Source organism: Parasteatoda tepidariorum, chromosome 5, assembly GCF_982258835.1.
Source record: "Parasteatoda tepidariorum strain Cologne lab strain chromosome 5, Ptep-v5.0, whole genome shotgun sequence".
NCBI classification, from domain to species: Eukaryota; Metazoa; Arthropoda; class Arachnida; order Araneae; family Theridiidae; genus Parasteatoda; species Parasteatoda tepidariorum.
Window position 1 is genome coordinate 10,994,689 of NC_141759.1, and position 13,584 is coordinate 11,008,272.

At 31.5% G+C, this 13,584-nt stretch overlaps 1 protein-coding gene across 3 annotated transcripts in view; it reads right to left on the bottom strand.

Moving 5' to 3' along the window:
- Positions 1 to 1,447: 1,447 nt before the first annotated feature.
- LOC107448414 (uncharacterized) overlaps positions 1,448 to 13,584 on the bottom strand; it is a 41,252-nt gene continuing 29,115 nt past the window's right edge. Inside the window, exons 1-2 of one of the 3 annotated variants that reach the window (XM_043053226.3) lie at positions 8,607 to 8,796; positions 1,448 to 5,439 (exon numbers count right to left, since the gene is read on the bottom strand). In XM_043053226.3, the coding sequence (XP_042909160.2) occupies positions 1,876 to 4,707 (2,832 nt within the window). In that variant the 5' untranslated portion in view covers positions 4,708 to 5,439; positions 8,607 to 8,796 and the 3' untranslated portion in view covers positions 1,448 to 1,875. Of the gene's footprint in view, positions 5,440 to 8,586; positions 8,797 to 13,584 lie in introns of those variants that run through there. The other 2 variants (XM_043053225.3, XM_071185101.2) reach the window with 2 other exon arrangements.

A 13,584-nucleotide genomic window follows, 5' to 3' on the forward strand; every position in this document is an offset into this window, starting at 1 on the left:
TTAAAATTTTTAACCCCCTAAAGTTAAAAGTTTAACCCTTTAGGTCTGTGCTCATTATTATTTATATTCCTAAAATATCACTACTATTTTGATCAATAAAAAACATATCACATCTATGATAATATGTATAATTAACTATGTTTTAGTTGAATTTATGAACTGTTACAATTGACCCCGTAAGTGGGGACAATTGTAACAAGTGCACGACTGTCAGAAATTGTTAATAATTAATATAATAACATTTAAAATAAGGTATTTATTCTTTTTTCTAGTAGAGGATAGTCTACTTTACTCGTCTGTCAATTAATACTAATAATATATTGGATTTTTTGTTAGCTAAAAATAGTTAAGTAAAAAATTTTACAATTGACCCCACTCTCCCCTACTGTTACTATTTTTCTTGCCACCAGTGTTTTTTTTAAAAATTCAGTGAATTCAATTGTTGTTTCATAATGAACAGCCATTTCTTCCATTTATTTATTTGAAATCTCAGGCTAAAAATACATCTAAAAACTAATGTAGTTATATATCTCGTTACAGTAACAAAATCAAAGGCAAATTTGTTATATAAAAATAAAGTAAAAAGCTAGCTTGTTTAAAGACAAAGGTTTCAGCAATTTTACAAAATCACGTTATCTCCCTACCCACAAATAGCGGTGTCATTTTCGACCAATAAAATGTAATTCATACCACCTAATTTCCCATAAGTAGTGATGTCATTTTCAACCAATAAAGTGTAATTCATACCATGTTCCTTCCCTTAAGTAGTCATGTCATTTTCGACCAATAAAGTGTAATTCATACCATTTTCCTTCCCACAAATAGTGATGTCATTTTCAACCAATAAAGTGTAATTCATACCATCTTCCTTCCCACAAATAGCAATGTCATTTTAGACCAATAAAGGGTAATTCGTATCATCTTCCTTCCCACAAATAGCGATGTGATTTTAGACCAATAAAGTGTAATTCATACCATCTTCCTTCGCACAAATAGCGATGTCATTTTCGACCAATAAAGTGTAATTCATACCATCTTCCTTTCCACAAGTGGCGCTCGTGGAGGGTCCCCCTCACAACCTGATGAGCTTTCACCAAACTGGAGGGTCTCCCCTCCCTACCTCTACCTCTCATTTACTTTTCAACACAGCTTATCCAGTCTAATAACACCTTCCTCATGCTTGGAGAAAGCTCTGCCCCCCTTCAGCCTAGGATATATCCTAGGATATATATGAGATATCCTAAGCATCCTCTAATTTTAATTTATTTCTTATTTTTGATTTACATATGTTTTATTTCACTTATCCGTATTTCACACACCCCACTAACCCGTTTAGTTTAATATATTCCTATAAAAAAAATTTCTTTTGATTTAACCTGTACTAATCTTGTACATGTTTTTGTTTTTTGTTTGTGTTGCCCTTTTTTTCTTTTCTCCACACTTTTCATTTTGTCCAACTAATTATCCACCTTTCTAATTATTCCTTTTAATTCATTCCTTTGAATTTGCAAATAATCGTCAATTAGTGAGATGGCCTGATACTCTTTGAATTATTTCCTTTTTTTCCACAATTTCAGAAGACCTTATCAAATAAAGACAATTAACTAATTAAAAAAAAATTATTCAGTACGTGATACATAAATCAAAATATCTAATAAATTGAGAGTTACAAAAATATTTCTCACAAACAAATTACAATTAAATATTTGTCATACTAAGGAAAATTATATTTATATATGCATTAGAAATTGCTTACAGCAAATACAAAATAAATTTCTTAACTAAACCAAATTTCAGTCAATTTATGGCGATGACGTATGCAGGTGTAAAACATAAATTTCCTTATGCCAACATCTTTTATAAATTATATTGATTTTAAACTTTATAGTCGAAGAAAAGTGTTGCCAGTGACTGAGTCCCATCTGCTAATTTCTCGTATACTACTCCTTTAGCACCATTGATAGGGTTAGTAAATACGACCATTGATATATTCCCTTGTTGATTCAGCGTAGCTGATTGTTGATTTACGGGTTCGTTAACAAGATTCGATGCAATGTCAAAGTATTGCTCTGGTGTCAACAACTTATCACCAAATTCAGAGTGTTTGAAGACATGGTAAATGGCTGCTGATTCGGACGCAAATTTGGGAACTGCTTTTGCATTAACTGGTAGAACAGTGCTCTTCAAGTTAGTGTACACCTCATCAAGAGCTTTGAAACTGTTCTCGCGGTTAGTTTTGAACTCATTGAAAACTTCGTTTCTAAAATGCTCTGATCTTTTACCCTGAATTCTATATTTTGCAAATACGTTTCTGTTTACGGGTCCATTAATTGTTGCTTCATCGAAAGCTTTCTGGTAATTTGCTTCTTTGTGGACTTTCAAATCATTCAAATACTTCGATGCAAACTCTACATAATTACTATAATCACCCGGAGTCTTGCAATGACGCATTTTGGCAAACTCGTTTGCTATTTCTAAGACTTTAGGATCATAATTTTTACCAGAACTTGTCATCACATTAGCCAATCTGTCCAATTCAGACGGCTTCATATTTTTAAAAATATTCTCTTTTCCGATTTTTACAGTTTCCAGGTTGTCCGTTTGAAATGCTCTTTTCAATTGCGCTATAGCCTCGCGCCTCTGGTATTGCATTTTAACGCGATTCTTTTGCAAAACTTTTTCAATACTTTTCCAGTACGCAGCATCGGTCATAGCGGAGTTTTTAAGTTTGTGAGAGGCGTCAAGAATTGCCCGACGATCCATGTCTGAGATTTGAACGAGTTTATTAGGAGCGATGTGAAGCTCATTGTCAATATTAATAAGACCAAGTTCTTCAAAGGAAAATTGTACCTGGTGTCCTTCAAGATCACTTCTAGCGGTCACAAGACTTTCAAAAAAAGCTTGTTTATCCCCAATATGATTAACTGCCTTGATTTTACTGGCGTTTTTATGCAACTGGGATTTTCCCTGGACTTGATCAGAGAGCTTGAAAAGTTCCTCTATCTGCTTCGGTGTTAGATTATCACAATATTGGTTTAGTACTTGTTTTTGGGTGTTCTTTATGATTCCTTTCGCTGTATCTGCATTCAGAAGACTATTCGAAAAGAAAAGGACAGATGCAGAAAATTGGAAAACATCAAGAGATGTTAGTTCACCTTTATCTGCTTTATCAACTAATACAATGAAACCATTCAAAGTCCCCAGACCATTAACAGTTAAACTACCAACAGTGACGACATTATATGTGACACACAATGCTTTGGCTGCTACGTTTCCAGCTGCAGCTGATCGGGTAATAGTGGTACACATACTGCTTTGGGCCATGCCTAAAGCACTACCTACAATTCCAAGCCAAGCCATCCTTGCTTCTGAATCACCTAAGCTAATACTTTGACCATGATTATGACGATCTACTAGATTCACAACATTTTGTGTGGCAAGATAGACCCCAGTACTTGCTGAAGTTACCTGTACAGCAACAAGAAGTGGGGCAGCTATCGGTACAGTTAATAAAGAAGCTACCATGACTGTAGTTGAAGCAAAACTCACTACTGTCGCTGCCCCATTGAAAAAAGACCAAATTCTATTTTTTAGATCACATTCAGGAGATGTACCAAAGTCAACTAGAGCTTGACCGTTGTTACCTAGATACAAGCCATCGCGTGGATAGCAATACATACATTTAGGTAAACGGTTTGAGTCCAAATAATTTCGCCAGCTTTCATAGACACGACAATCTGAATCCACGAACAAGGTCTGGTTTTGTTTTCCTTTTACCTTAAACACGGGAATGTTAAACCGTTTCTCCCAAATTTTCCCAAACACGAAAATACAGTAAAATCGAATGATTCTGCTGCTGTTAGAATATTCCAAAATAGTATCGGCAATGCGTTTTATATTTTTAAACTGTTCTGGGTTATACCCTAAGTTATTTCCACCTGGAAGATTTTCTGGTTGACCGTACAGACCAAATCCAACTTTACGTTGAAGAACTGTTTCGTCTGTCTTGTCCCACGCGTCCCAATGTCTATCTCCCAAACGAAGAAACATATTTTGTTGCAACGCGCGTGCTTCTTCCTTCCATGCTTGAACATCTGGTGCACCCCAATCTGACATGAATGTAGTTGAAGCAAAACTCACTTCTGTCGCTGCACCATTGAAAAAAGACCAAATTCTATTTTTTAGATCACATTCAGGAGATGTACCAAAGTCAACTAGAACTTGACCGTTGTTACCTAGATACAAGCCATCGCGTGGATAGCAATACATACATTTAGGTAAACGGTTTGAATCCAAATAATTTCGCCAGCTTTCATAGACACGACAATCTGAATCCACGAACAAGGTCTGGTTTTGTTTTCCTTTTACCTTAAACACGGGAATGTTAAACCGTTTCTCCCAAATTTTCCCAAACACAAAAATACAGTAAAATCGAATGATTCTGCTGCTGTTAGAATATTCCAAAATAGTATCGGCAATGCGTTTTATATTGTTAAACTGTTCTGGAGTATACCCTAAGTTATTTCCACCTGGAAGATTTTCTGGTTGACCGTACAAACCAAATCCAACTTTACGTTGAAGAACAGTTTTGTCTGTCTTGTCCCACTCGTCCCAATGTCCATCTCCCAAACGAAGAAACATATTTTGTTGCAACGCGCGTGCTTCTTCCTTCCATGCTTGGACATCTGGTGCACCCCAATCTGACATGGTATCTAAACGACACTTTCACAATGACTACAAAAGTTTATTACGAACTACCACTCGATTGACACAAAGCCAACTGTTTTGAAAGATCAGCAGACAAAATATACGATTCACCAGTGTTTGTAACCTTTGCTTATACTGTGTAAATCTCTATTCTCAATCTTTACTGTCTAACTGATATCTGGATGGCTATTTTAGTCTTCCGATTGCTTTTGGCCCTAGCTACTCCACCACCAGTGACTCGCTGGAACTTGCTTTCTCTCTTGATCGGTTAGAGTTGGTTCATCCGATGTCTTATAAAACACATTAGGATCGAAAGAACTGTTCACGTTCTTGAACTGTTGGTCCCAACCTTCTACGTCTTCTGCGAGTTTGAAATTTTGAAGCGCAGCACCCAAAAAGTTCCCTTTACCGTCTGGTAACTCTTGATATTTCTCAAAAATAAACTCTAACCCAGATCTCGTTATTTTATAATTTTCTATATGGGCCTCGTCAATCTGATCTACACTACATGACACCCATGCACCAATGACATTTAGTGAATCAGCAATCAATGGTCCGATAATATTTCTTTCTCTCGCACTCAGTTCAGTTTTTGCTACTTCAATTTTGAAGACAGTCTCTAAAATTTTGTCAACCAAGCAAATGGTCTTTCGAAACTCAGAGCGTGGGATGAATTTGACAGTTTTCAAACTTGTTAGCAATTGAATCAATTCTTGAGGTGTACTCATACCCCTGAAACAGACAAAAAAATATATTATTAATAAATAAGTAATTACGAGATATATCGATTTAGGAAGCAATCGTTATTACTAATAAGTTGAACAATTAACTGTCCCCGATATATATTTGTTGATTTTCCAAAATATAAAAGGTGTTTCAAAAGAGTCCCGTAAAACTTTGAGGATAGATCGAGCATACTGAAATACATCACAATTATGCCTAAAAACAGGCCTAGTTAACGGTATGACACTCTATCAAAACAATTAAGATCCATTTCAGAAAAGAACAAAATTAATTTAAACTTAGATTTTTGACTTTGAAAGGTTAGAAACCAAGTAAATCTGCATTCTCTATTACTGTGGAAATGCTCGAATACCAACAAATCTTACCATTTAACCATACACAACGATTATTGAAACAATCAGGCAACATATTTTATAAATGAGAGGATTGCATGTTTTTAGGATGCATATTGTTCCGATGTGGAAGATTCTATTATAGTATGGTCAAATGTTTCTCAATGTGATATCAATAGTTTATTGGTGTAAAAATAAAGCAATCGTTTGCATGCTTCAATGAATGATGGAATAATGTCCCACACCTTATTCAACTCAAAGGAATGAACCATACTATACAAGAGCACTTTATCAGAGACTTGACCACTCTTACTGCTCTCCACCCTTTACCCTGTTAATGTAGTTTTATTTTGCCTCATTCATTGCATTGCACACCAAACATATTAATATAATAATAATATAGGAGTATAATATTAATATGAACAAATGTATTAGTTATGTATTTTTCTTAAATGCATATTGTTTCGGCTTTGGTAATAAATTCTTATGATATTTTCCTCATGCAAAACATGCCAAATTTTAGCAGATTTTCTTTCAAGTTTTGTATTTCTCTGATTTTTGTATTTGTTTTTCATCTACATACTCAAAAAGATCACCGATGCAGTTTTTGTAACACTTGCAGATTACGTAACACTTTTAAGCTCAGCAATTCTTTAAATATTTGCCTATGTTTATGTCATATTTTTTTTATATTTTTGTGTCATATTATATTTGTTATGTTATATTTTTTTTCTGGTATTTGTGTTTCTACATATAAATCCATACCTATCTCGACGTTCTGTTTCTGCCCATGTCTCCACGCACACTCCTTGGCCTATGGATGAAATCCATTCTCAGTCATAAATGATTCACCTCCCAGCAGTGCACAAGTTTAAGCCTAGACCACCAACCTGGGTTGCTAGCAAGAATTTTGGAATCGATGAATCATTGTTAAATCTTTTGATCAATTTGTAGTGCTTATTATATGGCGCTAGGCTATCCATCCTTGCAAATTTCTGTGCTCTAAGTTAGGCAGTAATTGTGTTGAACTAAACCGAGCTATTTGACCGATTTCGTTCCAATTTTATTTTTTGCTTTGCAAAATTACATCCATTAAAATAGTTTAAAACTTTTTTAACCTTAAAATTCAATATTTTTAAGAATATTATCTAATCAAACTCTAAAAAAATACTAAATTAAGTATGTAAATTATTTTTTTGCGTTTATCTTTGTATAAATGAATTTTATGATTGTAGGAAAAAAGCTGTCGATTCGCTTAAAAAAATCTAGAGATCTTGCGAAAAGTAAAATTACAAAAGTAAAATTGATATGCGAAAAATAAAATTGACATTAAGGGGTCCAAACTTTAGACCGCTCTTTCGACCAAATTATTGGGATCATATTTCCCAAAATGCGGGGGGCGGGGCCTTATTTTTACTATATGTTTTGAGGGTCAGGCATCCAAATCCGTCGGGAAAAAAAGTATGTTTATTCAGAGAAATTACGTTTTTATGTCTGATTTCGTAACTGAAAATACTGTCTACCCAAATTAATAAGCATATTTGAGGTCATAGTTTGTAATCAGTTAAATTGAGTTCTAAAACGCGACTTTATTAAATATCATTAAATCCAAAGTTATTGATAAAGGTTCGTTTTAGTTTTTTAATTTATTTTTTATTTTATTTATTTATCTTTGCGCGCGCGCTGTACATTAAGGATTAGGGGAGCAACAAAAACTTCTGAACAAGCCATATTTTAAGCAAGATCGAAAATGTTTTTAAATGCACTAAAATTACATATCTATTAATACGTTTTTCTTCACTTAAATGTCAACTAGGAGACTTGATTAACCTTTGCGTATAAAATAGATTTTTATTTTTAAAAAAAATGGAACGTTAAAATATCAATTTTACTTTTAACAGCTTGAAGTACTTTTTGTTGTCAAAGTTGCAAAAAGTGCAATAGTTTGAAAAAAATTATTCAAACTTCCTGAAGCTGATTTTCTTTCCTCTTTCGATATTATTAGAATAGTAAAAAGCACACAAAATTTTAATTAAAATAATAAAATCACTACGAGCGATTTTTTAAAAAATTGTGACGAATAATCGGATTTAAATGGGAAAGTAGTAAGCATAATATCAAATGTTTACAATGGTAAATGAGTTTTTGAAATTATTTTCTTAAATAAAATGAATTAAGATTTTTTTTCGAAGAATATTTGTGATATACAGAATTGAAGAAAACAATTGTTGTGGGAGGACTAACTCTCATGCATGTTAATTATAAAAGAACATAAAGAACAATTATATACTGGTTTCATTTTCCAGTGAATAATGCAGTCGCGATTTTATGGAGAAATCAAAAATGACATCTCAATAACAATGACAAAAACATCTCGCCAAAATCACTTATAATTTCTGAAAATTTAATGAAAAAAAAATTTTTTTTCTGTGGTTTTAATAATGGATATAATTACAAAAAACTAAGAACAAAAGCAAGTAAAACAAAACCGCATGACACGTGACTAAAAATCTTGAACACCAGAAAGCATTTGAAATTTTTCGTATCTCTGGACAGTCTTTAGAAAGGACTAAGAGAAGAAATAAGCGCACTATTTAAATAACTGGTGCAGTCATCTATTAACAGAATAAACAAATATAAATAGTACACACTAATAAATACTCTGTTAAATATATTGAGTGTAATTAAGTAAACTCAATTTCTTTAATTCATTCTTCAGTTAATAACATCAAATGTTTTAAAACATTTTTTGTTATTAATTGAATAAAAGAATGTGAAAACAAAAAACAGTGATGATACATACGTTTTGATAATGATACATACGTTTGACAATTGGAAGTGAAATAGATGTTAATTCCGTTTCGATAGCCTTTTTAGTTACATTACATTATGTAAAATAAAGTCACAGAGAGAGGAATAAATATTTATGTCACAGGTGAGGAATGATGCATTCATTATTATCATTCAATGTAGAAATATTTATGATATCAAATTATAACATTCTTTAATGATACATTGATAAATCAATGAAAGATTATCTGCCTGCCTTTTACCTGTCTGAAAGTAGTTTTCAAAAGATAACGTTTCGAAACTATTGTTTCTTTGATAACATATCAACTGATTCATTTGATTAACACTCTAAAATAACTGAATAATTTAAAACAGAGTTAAAAATACGAAGAAAACAAGGACAAATTTATATTTTTAAAGAGAAGAAAAAGAATTATTAAAATAGTGTTTCTTTTTTAAAAAAAACATTTAGAAATTTCAAAAAATTAAAAAAAAAAAATTCAGTAAATTTGAAAATGAAATAAGGAAAAGATCTAATCTCGCCAGCAGCTTACATCATTATATCGTAAAAAAAGAGTGATTTCTATTTTTGTATTAATATAACCAAAGCAAAATATAATTATAAAAGTGTGAGGAGCACCAAAAATATTTTTTATAAAACAATTTATTATCATTTTTCTTAATGTTCTTTCCTTAATTTTCCGCTTTTTTTTTTCTCATTCGTCTTTTAGTTTTATATATATATATATATATATATATATATATATATATATATATATATATATATATATATATATATATATATATATATATATATATATATATATATATATATATATATATATATATATATATATATATATATATATATATCTGTGAGTGTGTGTCCCGCAGTGGCCTGATCGTTAAGACACGGTTCCCAGCAGATCACCGAAGTCAAGCATCACTGGCTGCGGTCAGTGTGCGGGTGGGTGAGCCACTTGGATCAGTCTGAGTGGGGACAGAGGGTGTGCGGTATTGGTTCTCGTTAAACTGTGCTACCGTAAAGTGCTCGACTTCGCGTGCAGGTCGTTGGGCTACCGAAGCTGGGATGCCATCCTCTCGACAGAGGATCAAAATTGTGATGGCATGTCTTCGGATCATCCTCAGGGATGCCTCCCAGACCGTCGCCAATAGCCCATTGTGCAGCTCTAGTGCGACGTAAATGAGACTGCAACAACTACAATATATATATATATATATATATATATATATATATATATATATATGTATAAATGCCTTGGTTACCATTAATGAAGTCCAGCAACACAATTAAATTATTATGCTTATTCTTTAATAAAAACATGAGTCACACAGACTCTTAAACAATTAAGATCGAACCACACAGGTTCCAGTTTCAGACAGAAACATATTTCAATTAACTAATATCATAGTCACTTAGAGTCTTAACCACTAAGGTTACCAGTTTCACTTAGAAACAATATCAACTGACTCTCTTCATTTACATCGAGAAAGTTCCAAAACATTCTTGTTCCGGCGGGATAACATAGAGGCTGTTGTCTCGCTTATTACACACACACACATATATAATATATATATATATATATATATATATATATATATATATATATATATATATATATATATATATATATATATATATATATATATATATATATATATATATATATATATATATATATATATATATATATATATATATATTAGACAAAGAATCATTGGCCCATTAATCTAGAATTCGCTCAGATCCAAACGAAAAAAAGGTAAATTCCAAGTGGAAGTAGTGTGTAAACGTAAATACAACAATCATTTACAAAAAAACGGCTCTTATAATATTAAAATCGAACAAAACAAATTTAATTAGCATTTATTAGTTTCAAACAAATTTAAATGGTATTTATTAGTTTCAAAAAAAAAATTTGAGCTTTCTTTATTTTTCAGTCCTCAACTAGCATGAAAAGTTAATTCTCTACACAATATAATTTTCATTTTAATAATTCTTATTAAAAATGAAAAGAAAGAAGTATACTCATTTGAAGTCCTAAAGAAACTCTTATGCTCAAAATACAAAAACGTTATTGAAATCTGCAAAACTACATTTTAAAAAAAGCGAAGGTATTACGTACATGAAAATGTGTTTAATCAAAATGTGTTTAATTTCAGGGGGAAATATGAAGGTGTTTCTAATAAGCATCTTTCATATTTTATGTCTCCTCCAGCAACCAAACATGTTTAGGTGCTTCATTCAGCTGCCTCCTTCAAATGTGATTTCTCAAATTTCAATATTTTTTCGTTTTATTTCCTAAAATATTTAAAATTTTAATCATCCCCCATGATAAGGAATTTAAAAAAAATAATTATGGGCGGTATTTATGGAATAAATGGTTTATGTAAATATGAAAAAAAATTACAAATAAAATTTCAGAACTCATTCAAATTTTGAAAAATGCAAATTTGATTTTAACTCTACGAAGATTAAGAGGTCAAAGTATCCTTAGAACAATTATTATTTTTTTTATGAATAAAATTTAAAAAAGAACACCTTTTTATTTGCATGACGTGCTCACTTCAATGAAAATCAATTATGTTTTTCAAATTAGTAATATAACTCAAATTTCTTAAAAATTCAAAAAGTGCAATCCCTCAATTTTTAATTCTTTAAATTGCTGCAATATTTTTGGAGAAAGTTTTTTTTCCTGCAATATGTGCCCTACAGAAAATATGCTTCATTTGCTTTAATATTTTCTATGCTTCTTTTCATGAAAATTGGAAAGAAAAAGAATTAAAAAAAATTCAAACTCACGGATATAAATAACATGCTGTAAAAAGTTCCACAATTTTAAAAGTGCTTATTCAATACACAATTTTATTTTAGACTGATTGTGAGAAAAAACATTTACCCTAAAGTTCGATCTTCAACAGAAAAATAATTCCTACGAATTCAAATAACATCTAAACATTACAAAAGCACGCATGTAAAAAAGTTTCGTTTTTGCTTGAAAAAACTCCGTATTTTTTCCATTTAAATTTATCAAGTCTAGAGCATTTTTATTTTCAAAACTTTATAATCAATGCAAATTCCTTTCTCTACCTAGGTAGAGAAGGGAATTATTTTTAGTGAGTTTGGAATTATTTTAAAATTTAATGTAGGCAATAAATTATTTTTCAATACATCTGCTTATAATTGGTTAATGTGACGCCTCAAAATTAAATTAAGGAATCTAATAATTTATTTAGATGTCATAAACAATCATTTAAGAGTTCATAAGATTCGAACAAGCAATTTATCTGCGTCAAAAAGAATCATGCTAAATGAAGCATGAACAACAGTTTCATTAAAACTCATTTAAAATTATTACACAAATAAATTTAAAGGATTTAAATTTCTATTTTTTATTATTGTCAGGGAATTTTCAGCATTCAAGTAAAACATTTATGAAATTTAAATCAAATAATAGTACACTATCAATTAAGAATCAATAAGCTTCAAGTGTCAATCTACATTGTTATTGATTTTTTTCTTTCTTTTGAAAATAAAATTAAACTCTTTGCTAGTTTTTTTTTTTTTAAATAATAAAAATTTCTGCTCTTTAATAACATCTGAAATGGGTTTTTTTTTTCAAGAATAGTTTTATATTTGGTCAGAATTTATAAATATTTGCACAAAACAAATGATGTTTTAATTTATTTTATTTCATCACCAAAGGTTTAACAAAATAATGAATGTCTTACTAATTTAATATTAAAACATCCGCTAACAAACACTAAACAGCACTCAAAGCATTTTAATTCTTAAATACGACTTTTTTTATTATGCAATCAAGAAGCTTATTATAAAGTCTGGAGAAGAAAAAAAACAAATATGAAAAGTTGAATCACATTTACTCGGCTATTGGTTGCTACTTGGTAAATGTCGCGTTTAATTGAATGCATCCATTTTTTATATTAACTCGTTTTTGGATAATTTGTAAACTAAACTTTAGAGCCATTTTTATAACTACCTTCGCATTTCAGTACTGCACATGTAGATGACATGCTTAAAATTTATATAATAATAAATAAGAATTTAACCGACGATCAAACAAAGCTGTTGTCCATTATTCAATGACAAATATTTATAATTGGCGGTCACTCAGTAAAAAGCTTCTGTTTGTGACTTCACTAAAAGACCTTGGTGATTTCAACGACCTCATTTCTAGGTGGTTATGGAACGATACCCGTAAAATTTTACTCCTTGCATCCACGATTGATTAGCTAGAACAGCTGTTCCCAAAGGGTATTCCGTGGAACCCTAGGGCTCCGTGGAACAGTAAAAGAGGTTCCTTTTTATAACCAGTGATGATTGAAACCTCTGATTATATTTAGATCCAATCTGTAATTCATAATTTATTTAATCTTTCGGTTGCCTTTATAAAATTACTTCAAGTAAAATGCAGATGAAATAAGCGACATTTTTTAAAAAGAAAATAGTACATATCCTATATTAATATATTGAATAAATTATGACAAAAACAAGTATTTTTATTTTTATAACCGTCGTTGAACAGCCGACCCAATTTTATGGGTTTACGACTACTAATGTTCAACAACGTAGCCTTGTAATTTTGAACCCCATCGAGAAGACAAAGGAACTCCTGGATCGAGTATTTAGAGAAATTTGCCTTCGTAAAAACTTTTTGATGCAGCTTACCCGCATTTTCGTTACTTGGGGAGGAAGACCACGAGAGCCTCTCATGGTTAGCCTGACAGGCAAGGGGCTCTAAGCCATGATCCGTCTTCCACTGAAAATATTTCACGTCAGCACTGTGATCGGTGCAAGCCGGATGCGGAATTCATATCGACTGGGATTCGAACCCAGTTCGCCTCATTGGAAGGCGAACGCTCTATCCCCTGAGCCATCGCGGCTCAAAAATGAGTATTTTATTTTGCTTTGTTTAGTAACCGTCGTTGAACAGCCGACCCAATTTTGGGTTTACAACAACTAATGACA